The sequence below is a fragment of the Triturus cristatus genome, chromosome 7 (assembly GCF_964204655.1).
Source record: "Triturus cristatus chromosome 7, aTriCri1.1, whole genome shotgun sequence".
NCBI lineage: Eukaryota > Metazoa > Chordata > Amphibia > Caudata > Salamandridae > Triturus > Triturus cristatus.
This window is the reverse complement of record NC_140590.1, coordinates 1,245,872,520-1,245,886,743: the sequence shown is the minus strand read 5'-3', so window position 1 is coordinate 1,245,886,743 and position 14,224 is coordinate 1,245,872,520. Positions and strand designations below refer to the sequence as shown.

The 14,224-nt window shown below is 46.3% G+C and overlaps 1 protein-coding gene across 4 annotated transcripts in view; it reads left to right on the top strand.

The window, feature by feature from the left end:
• Positions 1 to 14,224, top strand: part of KAT8 (lysine acetyltransferase 8) — a 236,767-nt gene that overhangs the window by 26,814 nt on the left and 195,729 nt on the right. For all 4 annotated transcript variants that reach the window (XM_085618705.1, XM_085618706.1, XM_085618703.1 and 1 more), the window contains exon 3: positions 7,759 to 7,934. In XM_085618705.1, coding sequence (XP_085474831.1) covers positions 7,759 to 7,934 — 176 coding nt within the window. The remainder of the gene's footprint in view (positions 1 to 7,758; positions 7,935 to 14,224) is intronic.

Genomic DNA, 14,224 nt, shown 5'->3' with positions numbered 1-14,224 from the left:
GCTTTCGGGTCAGTGAAATAATGAGTTTTCCCCAAATGGTGGATGCGACCCTTGGCCGGATATATTAAAGAGGAATTGGCGTTTGTTTTCTGGAAGGAGATCTCGTCTGGCATCCTGAAAAGCCAAGGTTAAATCCGGAATTAAGGAAATCTTGTTGCCTTGATATTGGAGAGGGTCATGGTCTCTGGCCAGGCGCAGCGTAGTGTACTGGTCTCTGTAATTTAGTAGCCAAGCTATAATCGTCCTGGGGCGGCTTCTGACCCAGTGATCTGTGACCTCTCTCAATGATGAGCATGGGGTACAGGTTCTCCCTGAAGAGACCGTGAAGCATAGTTTTCCACATTGTCCTCGATTCGTACCATTGCCGTTGACTCAGGGACTACTAGGATTCGCAGATTTATCTAGGTCTTCATTCTTACTTTGGATGACCTCAAGCACCCTATCCATCTGGAGTAGGCGCTCTCCAGAAGAGGACTGCGTGTCTTCTATATCAGACACACAGTGTTCAAGTTAGTCTAGCCGTTTCACAAGCCTGCTGATTTTTAGGTCTCGCCTGGCGAAAGCAGCGCATGCGCTTCTCTCGCCTTCTCTCGCCATGGAGAGGACCTTTTGGAATCGATTCAGCCAAAGCTGAATGCATGCGCATCCAGATGGACAAAGATGGCTGCTCTCGCCATCCGCAAAGCTAAACATGCACGCGTAGGGATAAAACAAATGCACGCGCATGTGGACAGCCCGACGCCATCTTTATTTACTTTCGTTAGCGTAGGGATGTGCACACCTGCGTGCATTTTTTTGTCCCTACGTGTGCGTGGCGGTGTGCTTTTGCTTTCCCAGACAGGCTGAAGGGCCCGGTGGCAGTGCTGAGGAATCCGGCGCGCGCAGCCACCTCTCGACCCCAGGAGCTGGCACGAGGCTTCCTGCGAGCATTAAAGTCACTTGCCCAGTAAAAAGGTAGTAATACAAAATATTACTAAACTTGTTTTTTTTCGTTTTAAGTGTGCCACATACCACGGCCAACACGTTTTTTCGCGAGATACATACACTGCAATATTCAAGACTGTAAAAGGACAGTTCCGTACCAGAGCTTCACATAAATGCTGAACCAATTCCATTCTCAGACTAATTACTGATGCTATCTCGAATGACATCGATTTGCATCAGTCCCTTCGCACCAGCACAACCCAGGCGACTTACCACAGAAATGCAGTGGGAACAGGCCTTCACGCCCATGTTTGCCCCATCGGTGCACTATGATATTGAAAACACGTGGCCTCAGATGCTTGTGATGTGAGCCTTCTACTATGGAACGCTGGGGCACGCTCTTGCGTCTGCGTGATTCCAGGGGGTGTGTCCTGCAGTGCCTCGAAACTCTTCCAAAGCTGGTATCCTCAGTTTGGATCTAGACAGCTGCCCTTCCGACTCTTTGCATCTCCTGGTTCGTTCTTTCCTCAATAGGACCTCTAACTGGGGTGCAGTCCTGCTTCCCGTTTTAATGGTCAGCGGTTTGCTCCTCCCCATCCACACAATGGCCATACACCTTCCTCTTCTTCCAGGTGCGGGCACAGTATGAGGGTTCCATTCCACCCCAGAACGACTCTTAACCTGGAGAAATACAGGAACTTTCAGAGTTTTGCTGTTGATAAAACGTTCCTCTTTGCTGGTTCAGTAGACCTTCTCCAGAAATCCTGATGAATGCATGGGAACCGAATGCTGGCGCAAAGCCAGAGACAACCAAGCTAGGGTGCCAGGTTCAAACACCATACCGTACACAAAGAGGCACACATTGTTGAAGGCAGAAGGTTTTCTTCCTCGTCTTTCACAAAACTCTTTAAGAACAGATTTCAAAGAAGGCAGAACCAACCCCTTAAGTGGCACATCTGTAATCTACACAGAGTCCTTGGCAACGTGTGCATAAAAGGGAAGTCCTAAAATGGCCACAACGTGTGTATAGGCCCGCACACAGATCTGGCTGCCTGGGTGGGAGGTCACCCATTTCTAGAAAGATCTGGGAGTATACCTGTTGAGGCAATCATAATAGTTTAATCAGTCTTCTGTGTTCAAGTAAGAGCCTCTGCTGAATGTATATTGCAGCCAGGATCCAGACTGCTATGTTTCTAAGGCACAGTGTTGGGGTTTGATCCTACTACAATGTATTTATTCACATGATTTGTAGAGTGCATGGCTACCTAAACAAGCATTGAAAATGCAATAGGTCTCGCCTTTGATTAAGTTAAAGCCATTTGCTTTGCTAATGGTACTGTCTAGCAAAGCAAATGGCTTTAACTTAACAGTAGCAGCACCCCCCCCCCCCCCCCCTTTCTTCCCGTCCAGCGCCTCGAGACCCCCACGGGTGAGTAGCGCGCTCTATAAATGCTTGATTGATTGTTTGATTGAATAAAAGGCGAGACCTATTGCATTTTCAATGCTTGTTGTCTTTTCGACCATCAAATTGGTCCGCCAGCATGTCTATTTTCGTGTCAATGGCGTTCAGGCTCTGTTTGAGTTCCTGGAACTTGGAGCCAATATCCTGCCCCAGAACGGTGTTTTCACTGTCTCTGGGGCCCCACATCTGGTCAACCAGAGACGATTCAGTGGTGCATGTCTGCCTGCAGATCTCAAAGGTCAGCTTGGACTGCCTGGCATCCATTGTCCCCATTGTGCACTGGGAATACTTAGGCAGACCCCGTTTGGGCAGGCTGAGCACCAGAGGCCTCAGGCTTGCAAGTGAGTTGCTGGCAGTCCCAGAGTCCCGCTACTCCCTAGGGGTCTCTGCAGAGGGGCACGAGCAGCCCCATTCAATACTTATGTGCAGGGTAGCCAAGGGGTCTAAGTGCCACCATATAATGTTTTTAATGCATTACAGCCGTCTGTCGCCCAGTTCCAGAAATGACAGGGTTTGTCTGATAGTAAAGGTCTGCTCTCGCTGGCCCACCTCAACCCGGGGGCCCAATCCTGCCAGACCCACAGTCGTATGGGAGATATGCAGTCCCTGCTCAAAGAGCCCTTGCCTTCACATGGCACGGCCCAAGAAGGGGATAATATATAGGGGCCTCACCAGGGGACAGAAGGGAACCGCGGGTCCTGCACTGTCTATCTCACCGTGTGGGCCTCACCCGGTGCCAACACACTGGCCCAGTAATGTCGCCCTCCCTCCGGAGTCCCCAGTAAGCGACGTGTCAGGCGCTTGCCCCACGGGGGGCACATGCAGACTCAAACCAGTCTGCAGATTGCGGAATTCAAGCGCGCTCTCAGCAGGGGAAGTCGGCTGCTTATTCAGGCAGCCTGCCCGCCACCAACTCACTTCACCATCCAGCTCAAGCCCTGCCAGTCTGACCGTTTCTGCCATCACCCTCTAGGCTTCAAATTCAGTGTGCGTCCACCTCCAGGCAGCGCACCTGCCTCACCAGCCCGATCTTGGCTGCGATGTGAGCAGCAGTGGCGCTGCAGCGGTAGGCCAGAACACATTTTTTTTAAATGTTCCGCATTATGCTGCATAATTTGCCTTTCCTTGCCAAATAATTTAGTAAACCATGCTGCATAATTCCACCGGCCCTGTATATATCGTGCTAAAATTACACTGGTACAACCAAGTGTTTCGTAAGAGATGTTTTTTTTTAGTCCTTTAGAATGTTTGAAGAGCTCATGGTAGGTCTTGATCTCTTTTTAGGTCTCGGCTCGAAGGCTGCGCTTGCGCAGTCTCGCTCCGAGATTTAATGACTTGAAGAAGAGGGGCTTGAACCCGCCGCTCTTCTCCCCTCTTCTCCATTGGCTGGCCTCTTGAATGCTGGCCAGCCATTGGAGAAGAGATTCGTCTCTCCGAACAGGCCCCGTCCTTTTCGGATTCGGGGGCGTGTTTTTTGCTACTTTTCTAATTAGCTCCTCCAGCCAATGGCAAGAGGAGAATACGCCCCCGAATCCGAAAGCGCCGCTGCCTTTCTCCGAGGCATTTCTGCTTCGCCTCGGAGAAAGGCAGTGGTGTGTGTAGTATCGGGTAGTGTGCTTGTTTTTCAATCCAACCAGGTCAGAGCCCCCCGCCCCCCACCTGAGATGTCAAATCTGCCCAGCTGTGTCCCTCGCAGGTTGCACCCCACCCTGTAACCCAGGCACCGTTGGCGGCCCTGTCTTCTTGCCAGCAAGAGCTGTGCCCTGTTGCCTTTGTATATTTTTCTCAGGGTTGATTTGCTTTTCCCTTTTTTGATGTTTACTCGGCTGATTCGTTCTTTGATTGTTAGCTTACATTTCTTACCTGTTCATTTTACGCTCACGGGCTCGCTTTGTAATCTGAGCCGCAGCCAGACACGCATAGAATGGCCCCCGTGGTTATCATTTACAGTTACAGGTACCGCAGCCTACTTGTGGCCTGAGGGGGCGCTCTCGGCCCCGTGGCAGGGCGAGGGGCAAGTGTTCTGCTGTTCAATTGGCGTCGTGACGGCCCCGCTGGCCTCGTAGTGAGCACCTCAAGGGGTCTTCTGCCCATGTGGCAGGGAGAGTGCCCAGCTGTGCCCTCGGGAGGGGTGAGGGCCCAGCTGGCTTCGTGTCAAGGAGATGGGCGGGGGTTGGGGGCCTGCAAGGTCTGTGGGGGGCCTAGCGACCACTAGATATAGCAGTGGGACAAGAGGCCTCCTTGCCCTGTGCCAGGGCCAAAGAGAGGTGTGGGCGTGTCCTGCTATGTCCATGGAGGGATGAGCGAGGGTAGGGGGGTCTGCTGTCCCCCGTGGCAGGGCGAGAGTCAAGTCTGTCATAAATTACACCTTTCGCTTATACGGTTTTAGTTTTATCCAACTACGCAGTGCGTTCTGGGAGTTGTAGTTGGACTTTTCCCAATAAATTGTGGGTTTAAAAGTCCCTACAAATCCGACCGCGGAAAGTGGGCTAAAATGCCCCGACGGGCTGATGGTGCCAAGTAAAAATGGCGCCGAGCTGGAGATAGCGCTAATGTGTCACATTCATGGTGGAAGGTGCTACACGAGTGGTGATATCTTAACTCGGGGCTGCTTGGCAGTGAGAGCTCCGAGCAAGGATATGCGAGGGGAACCGAAGATCAGCGGCCGGATTACGTGGCTTGTCCGACACATAGCGCATGAGATGTGAAACTCGAAGCGCCTCTCGCTAATGGGAAGCGTCTGCAGGGCCAGGGAGGCCGCCAGGAACGCATTCATCGGGTCCCCGGGAACCAAAACCCAGAGCAAAATAATAAACCCGTCCCTTCCCTTCGCTGTTTGCAGTTGGAGGAATTTCACTGTGCGAGGGCGGGCGTCTAAACATTTCCAGATGGTGTCTGTAGGTTTCGGCTTTCCAAGCGGAGGGCGAGGCCTGGTGACCCGGGGTGGAAAGTGGGGACTTCTTGAGCGGAAGGCGGTGGCACTGAGATGGGGCGAGTGGAGGGGGGGTGGGGGGAGGCTCTGCAGGATTGGGGGAGAGTGTATGGGGTGGGGGGAGCTATTGACTGTAGTGTTGAGCGAGGGGGGGGGGCTGGAGGGGAGGCATGGTTTAAATGCAAGGGAGAATGATGTCAAGTGTGACCAGAAACGCCTAAATGGTGCCATTGCAACGTCACAGATTGCATTTGTATGACACTTACAAGCCCGCCCCCAGACGACAATATCGAATCAGATTTATTTTATAAATTCTGAGTGAAAAGGACAGTTCGGCGGTGAACATCTTGTGAAGAATAGGCACAATAAAGCACTTACAAATGAACGTTTTGAAGTGCTGCACGTCTGCTTCTAAGCGCTGTCTCCCTAGTGAAGGATGTCCAACGTGGGTCTCGGAAGGCCGCATCATGTCAGATTTTTACGTTAGATAATTGTGCAAACAATGGCCATACATTTTATATTTTATATAGTGAATGGTTATCACGATGTGTCATGAGCTCGTGGATGACACCATTCCATTATTTTGAGGTCATCAGACTGTGGATTACTTAATTCCCTAAATTCCGTAATGGCCAGAGCTGCTGACTTTGGATCTGGGGCATTGAGCTGCAGTAATCCCCCTCCGGCAGGGGGCGGGGAGATGCAGGCTTCTCTTCAACCGTCGTCTATTTGGGGCGGCTGCGTAAGTCTTCTAAGAAGGGGTCGGATGACGGGGGGTAGGCTCTGGGTAGTAGGGCTAGAATAAGCCACCTGTGGGGCAGGTGGAGAGAGCCCGAGGGTGGGCACATGGAGGAGGCGGGGCTTGCGAGAGAAGGACACTTGGGGCAATGGGAATCTGCAGCAGGAGGGAGGGATTAGTGAGAAAGCTTCCCCCCGTGTAGTGCGTGCCCCATGGGGGCGGTGGCCACCTTTGGTGGGAGTGGTCATATAGAGGGATTGGGCCAGGGGAAGGTGGAGTTAGGGAGTAGGGTATCTAGGAAAGGTGGCACACGGATTCGGAATGGGCTACCTGGAGGACAGAGAAAGATGAGCAGCAGAAACTACTTGGGACAATGCGGATGATGATGGGGGGGGGGTGTGGCTGATTGGGGACCAGGGCATCTGTGTGTGGATGATGGGGGACCAGGGCATCTGTGTGTGGATGATGGGGGACCAGGGCATCTGTGCGTGGCTAGTGCAGCAGACTGTTGAAACCTCCTGCTTTTAAAGCCAGACAAGAGATAAACACTGCTTAGTTTGTGTGGTCTCTCTTCAGTGTTTAGTAGCCTGTGCAGGCCCCCATTGCCTACCTGTTGTGATGCTTGCATTTTAATATCCTTGGCAGAAAGGGCATGATGCTGAGGGTGTGTGGGACCTTTGGAGCTTTCACTGTGTGTATGTGGCTCTGTGTATGTGTGTGTGGCTCTGTGTGTGTGTGTGCATCTATGTGTGTGTGTGGCTGTGTGTGTGGGTGGCTCTGTGTGTGTGTGGGTGGCTCTGTGGGTGGCTCTATTTGTGTGTGGGTTGCTCTATGTGAGTGGCTCTGTATGTGTGGGTGGCTGTGTGTGGGTGGCTCTGTGTGTGGGTGCAAATGCAATAGGTCTCGCATTGGAGAGTGATTAAGCTATTGACATTGTAAATAACAATGCAGTTTCTTCTAATGTTTTAAAAACAAAAACATAAACAAGAATAGTGTCATGAACAATGCCAACAGCTCTAACTTTAACAATGCCGAGACCATTGCATTGTAAATGCTTGTTTGAATAGTAGTAAGCTAAATTGATTGCATAATTTTCTGGAATCTGTTCCAGCTAGCTTGAAGAAATCTGGATGTTGGAGCATAAGTTGATTCAGCACAGGTCTCATTCAGCATTGGTTATGTAATTTGTACCTTACGCAATGAATGGTAAGACATCAGTACAGTTATGGGACTTAATGGTCCCTTGTTCATACTGGGGTTTTGCAGTCTCTTATGGGTCACACAGACTGATTGCTGGTCACAATCTGCTTTCTTTGTCTTGCTTTAATATGGGAGAAATAAATGATGGCTAGCATGCTGAAGTGTTGTTGTCTCTTGGTTTTCCTTCCTATAGTCAACTTCTAGGCTACTATGGGTGCTTAGGCAAAAGGGATTTGGGTGATTGGATCTGATTACTCAGACTTTGTAGCAACCAGAGCTCTGGGAGCAGGTGATGGGCATGTCAAGAAGAGGATTATGAGTGCCTGGGACTATCTACAGTCACCATCTGTCTAATGTCTAAATATCAGTGTTCTGCACTGCTGTCATGATGTGTATATATGTGGTGAAACATTTGAAAAACTGCATTATGGCCAAAGTCACCTGTGGTCTGGCAACAGTGGCAGTCATTGAAAGGAAGGGGTCTTTTATGTTTCATTACAGTCAATAGGCGGCTGGATGAATGGGTGGACAAGAACCGGTTGGCATTGACCAAGACTGTGAAGGATGCGGTGCAGAAGAACACAGACCAGTACATGAATGAGTTGACTGAGCAACCAGAACGCAAGATTACCCGTAACCAGAAGCGCAAACATGATGAGATCAACCATGTACAGAAGGTAATAGTGCAGTTCCCCTCTCCTACATTTTTAGATAACTCGTACAAACACTTAGTTTTTATAAAGTAAACAGAGTTCGGAATTATGTATTTTCATCTCTCCTTCATTCCCCAGCAGCCATCGAAAGCAATGAATAAAAGCAATACCAACATAACTGTTTATTAGAACACACAGAACAAAAATCACTCTCAGGACTACAACTCCAACGAGTCCCTCTCAGTCCAGAGAGAACCATCACATCTAATCATACTTTGCGATCTAGTACAAAAGAGGTCTTCAAACTGAAGGGGCGTAATACTATTTTCAGTGGGGTACAGGTCTCTCAGCAAAGTTGCTGGAGCCACAAGTTAACCAGAGAGACTGATTGGGCAGTCCTCCTTTGTTTGTAAAGATATAACACAGCGGGCCACATTGTCTGCCGGGACTTTCAAACAGTGGATATGAAAGTTCAGCTCTTCTTCTGACCATCTTCGTCTTCAAACAATTTGCCGTCTAAGTGAACCCCCTCTCACTAGCCCCCCGCCCCAGCATCTGAAGTTTGACTGCATATGTAGATCTGGGATCTACCGCCAATGAATCTTTGTCTTGGCTGCCTCCTGACAGTGTAACCAATTCTGAGTCAGTCTTCTGTGAGGGTGAGAAGCTTTCATCCTGTGGAGAGCTCTGCGGTCAGTGGAGTGGCTCCTGGAAAATTGCTTGAATTGGTAAGAACAGCAGCTCCATATACCTGAACTACTGTTTCAAGAACATTCTCTTCCTGTAGATGGAATCTGAATGGTGTACTGCTCAGAATTTACATTTTTGAAAGCCATAAACCTGCAGCCATGATATGGGCATTTCTAAATGTGTTTGCGCTGGTCCATCAGGAGGATGTTAATCCAGATACACAATTAGCCAGAGGAGTTTGAACCAGGCCAGCCTCCCTCCCTGTCATAGATGGCAAACATGGATAATTATTAAGTGTAAATCCACCTTGGATGTTGGCTGTGCTCCTAAAATGTCCTCTGCTCCCACTACCCTGGCCAAAGCCCCTTAAAGCTGCTAAATGTCCGTTCGTATTGCCAGTTGCTTCCTGTACTATTTGTGAGCCTTGATTAGTAATGCGACAGGCCGTGTAGCCTATATGTTGATTGGACCTACAGATACCCTGGGACCAAAAACATTCGTTATGGATATTTGGTCTTGTCCAAACTTGTGAAGGTTGCTATTAATTGCCATAATTCTTTTTGGGAACCGTTCCCCCAAAGTGACATTAGGCCACTGTGTGTGCTTGTAACTGTTCTAAGCACCTCCATTTTGCATCCATATTGATCAAGAGTGATCGTCGTCTTTTGTTGGACATCGCACAATTTAATTTCCAGTGGAGGCCAGTTGCTCATTGTGCCCCGTCGAGTAGGTTGTTTGGGCCGCAGTCAAAACCATCAGTTTCCGTTCCAGAGGAGTTAGGGCCTTATTGACTTGCTGTGAGTATTACTAAATATATAATGCAAACCTAGCTACCAAGCAGTAGGGATGCTGTACATTACGGGGGGCGGAGTCAGGAGACGATCTACAAGATTGTATACATCAAGTGGGGTTTAGATCAATGCATTTCCTTCTTCTTTATTTTTATTTTTTAGTAGTTTGCCTAGATTCACAAGATGTTGCGCTAAGTACAGAGGCAGTCTCCAGGCTCCAAATTCAGCAGCTCTTGGCACATCTCCTATGTACAGAGTCTCCTAGCAATGAAAGTTTCCTCCATCACCTCATAGCTCTTTACCCATGGGAATTTGAGCCAAATATGCTCAGATGAAGAAAAGGCGATATTTAAGGAATCACCAGTAGAAGCAAGGGGACCCCTCAAGTCAAATGTAGGTAGAGGAGCAGGGGAAAATACAATCAAAATAGACCATAGAGAGACTCTACCCGTATCAATTCAAAGGGTGCTTTAAGTCACCTATTTTCATTGACCGCTCTTGCTAAGCCACCGCAATCAATAACAGTATTCAGAGAAGCATAGTAATTTTTTAATTTATTATTTGTTTACTTGTCTGTGCATAGAGATTAATACATTCATGAGAACAAATCGTGACTATACAGTTTCAGTGAAATTCATCGGATCCCATTGGCAAACAGTTCATTCATCAGCATACAATCACTTTCATACCCACAGCATACTCATGCGAAACCACCAATACATACATCACATATATACAAAAACAGCATAATACGCACTGAGTGCCCTCTCACTGCGTGTCCGTGGACAAAGACAATTATTTCAAATAAGGGGATACCAGAATACACAATAAGGGGAAACCAGAATACACAATGTTTTTTCCTGATTTTAGCCAGAAGTTTGGTATCATGACACAAAAATGTTTTATAAGTTGATTATATTCAAACAAAACACAGTTCCCAAATCAATAGAAAACATTTTTTTAACATAATAAATCAATATGCAGAATAAATGGACGGAGGGGATTGATTCAGAGCGCCGACGCGCGTTTTGGTGGAACCCTTTATCCTTTTGCGGTATCACCTTCCTCAGGGCACATGTAGGGAATTTTCAATTAAAAAGGCAATGGAACCTGGCAAGCAACAATAGAAGTTAAATAATATATTCATATTGCATTTTTTTGGTGAAAACTAATTAGTAATCAAAAAATAAGATATAAAATACAAATTTTAATGATACATAAATTGCAGTGGAACACAATAGCACAGAGGGTTCAAAATGTATGTAATAGCATGAATAACGATCTAAAGGAGACAAATGCATATGAAAAATGAAAAAATTTGAAAGAAATACATGCACATGGAAATAAGGGTATTGAAAATCACAAAGAATCTTAGATGCAGACCTGTAGAGCTCAACTGGGAGAAGATTGAAAATCACAAAGAATCTTAGATGCAGACCTGTAGAGCTCAACTGGGAGAATGCTGATATAGTTGGAATTCCCCTGGTCTCTGAGACAATTGATAGTGTTGAAAAAGGCATGCTGTGCCCTAAAAAAAGATTGTATACATCAAGTGGGGTTTAGATCAATGCATTTCCTTCTTCTTTATTTTTATTTTTTAGTAGTTTGCCTAGAATCACAAGATGTTGCGCTAAGGACAGAGGCAGGCTCCAAATTCAGCAGCTCTAGGCACATCTCCTATGTACAGACGAATGTATGAACTACGAACGACTAAGTCTCCTAGCAATGAAAGTTTCCTCCATCACCTCATAGCTCTTTACCCATGGGAATTTGAGCCAAAGATGCTCAGATGATTAAAAGGCGATATTTAAGGAATCACCTATTGCGGGGGAAAATTGGTTTAAACTTAGAACCGTGAACAAAGAGAAAGTGCGAGTCAGCCAGGCCTTGGCATGCCCTTGTGTGTACTGACCAAATTAATACTAATTGAACTAGAGGGGCAGGGGAAATCCTACCCAAAAAGGGCCTTGACCTATTAGCTGGTTACTTCAGACCTTTTAATATGCCAATCGAAATGGCTCACTGTGTGCCACATCGGCGATTACAGGATGCTCTGCAGCATTGAGTGAGCTGTGCTAACGTATTTACTCAGTCTGACCACTGAAGGAGTAGAGGAGAACCGGACACTGCAGGTCAGGCTACACTGTAAGCACCAAGTGGAAAAACACAGCTGATTGCTTTTGGACACACTTGAAAGCACTCAAGTGCATCCACATAGCAGGGTACCTACTGCACTGGAAAAAGGAAGATCCTTGCCATGGATGAGAAATCTGAACTGCACTAAAAAAAAAAAAACGCAGAGTGACAGAAATAGAGTGCTTGTCTACTGAACAAGTCTGTCAAATCTGAAGTCCTTCTCCCTTAATTTTTTTTTCCTGAAGGAAGCGACAAGGATGGGGTAAGGACCACAAATGGATAAGCAGGAATCTGTACAAGGCCATCGGAAGAAAAGCAGCACTTACCTGGCTACTGAGCAGCAAGGAATAGGAGGTGTCTCCTTTGGAATTATGTACAAGATTGTGATATTTTTTTTCTGGATTGGAGAAAGTGTTGTTTTGACCCCTGTTCTGTAAAACAGTTCTATTGATCTTGCTCGCATGGAGGGTGCTGAGTGAAGAAAGAAAATGCATAATTCTCATCTCAGGTCCAGATATATAATTTTACCTTAGTGGTTGTCTTTAGATGGAAACTCTGTAAAACAGTACCCCTAATTATTCAAACATTTAACTCCGTTTTGTAAGCTTGGTCATAGCCTGGGCCAAACACCCCCTTGTCTCTGCCCTTCATCTCTGGTACTGTAAGAATTGGTATAGGAGTGCATTTGTCTTAAGTCAGGGTCTTTATAACTATGTACTGTCTGAAGCTCCTTACCTTATCCAGCTTTCCCTGTTCTGTGGCACCAAATTTGATCTATTTACCCTTATAACATGTTATCCTCCATCCCATGTTATATCTGGAGGATGAGAGGAGTACATGTATTTTCCTTTTACCTTTCACTAATTATGTGTCTGACTTGGAATGCAGTTTATCATTAGCCTTCAAGGGCCGCACTTAGCACCATTGGAGCCTGATGATAACCTGACAAAGGGGAAGAGCAGGCAACATGATGTATATCTATTCCTCTGTAATAACCTATTTATAAACTTAGTTCTGTAAATGTAAATATTGCATGTGTTTGATTATTGCTACAATTCATGTAGGGATGAATTTGGAGGGAGTGTTTGGGTTGGTCAGGATAGTTAAATTCTCCAGCATTTGATCTTTCATAAATGTACATGCTTGAATTATTCCCTGAGATCCAGCTGGGATCCTTCTGTTATAAATGTTTATGTAGCAGTGTAACTTTGCAATCAATCACACTATAATGAAAACAACCATAGATTACATAGAGCTAGTCTCCCTCATTATGTGACCAGAACTTCCAGGTGACAGTACTAAGCTGTTCTCCTGACAGAAGCTTCCAACAGCCATATTTTTACTGCACTATTATTGATATTAGAATTTTCTGATCCTTTTTTCTCTATTTAGTTTTTTCAAGTATTTCAGTTAGATTTCAATGTTTTCTACTTCAGTTCTACTTTTTATGAGTAAGGGAATGTTCTGCACCAGTTCCTCTGTTTTTTTCCACCATAAAGACTTTTATAACGGCAGAAGCTCCCAAAAATACATTTCTGTTTAGAATTTGTGGTAAGTTGAACATTTATGTGGACTATACCCATACTAAATGTATCTCTACTGCCTGCATGCTGGAGATGCCCCGAAGAAATGTGACACCTGCAAAAATATTTCTCTTCAAGGACACTGAAGGATAGGTATAAAAGATTGACACTGGCAACTGTGGAAGATAAGTACAGGGCTTCTCCTTCTGGTATATTGGTACAGACATTAACACCCACTTAATCGAAGTGAAAATCCAGGACTTCCACTTCAGCTACAGTACCCGCTGACCCTGTTAGTTAAACGTATGGTCAGTGGTCGTCATTGTATTACAGTGAGCCACTGAAGAAGCACACGTGCTCAATATATAGATGATGCAGTCAAACCTTGAATAGCCACAAGAAATGTCTTTATAAACTGGTTCATCGTTGTCTTAACTGTGGACTACTGCACTGACGCAGAATTGGACTCTAAAATGGAGTTTCACACACATATGGGGTGACATAGATGCCCACGGCAGAACAGTCTTCCACTGTGCCGATGAAAGACTGCTAACAAAGATAACTGTGTCAAAGAAACCAGTCATGCACATTGCAGCATCGTCATCAACAAATGTGTCCATGACCACTGCATAATACTATTGGGGGATGGTACTATCAATTGTGCCACCCTACTACTCGACGAACGAAGGAAAGCGGTCAACAGGTCATTCGTCAAATACAATATGTAATGTTAGTCCAAGTCTGCAATGCAAGACCACCCTGAGGCCACATTATCACCTATTCTCAACTTCCCATGCTCTCACGGGGCCCCATAGTCCTGTTGTGGCTCAATAACCTCCATTCTGTCCACAACTAGTATACCCACTATTCACTACCTGTTAATAGTCCTCAAGGTCATTAGCATGATACTAAATAACCTATTTTTGCACTGTCCCATATCAATTCATCTCTATTTATGCCCTTTGTCTCTATGAACATTTCCTCAAAACCCCCGTGCACTCACCAATTACGTTCCATGCTTCCTTCTAGCCCGTCTCAAAGACTGTCCTTCCTTCGTAAACCGTCATGTTCGAACTGGTTTTTAACCCGCTCTTTTATACTCCACTTCCAAATAGCAGACTTGGAGCAACTTAGTGTTTTCTCTTATATTCTAGACGTTTGCAATAAACAAAGA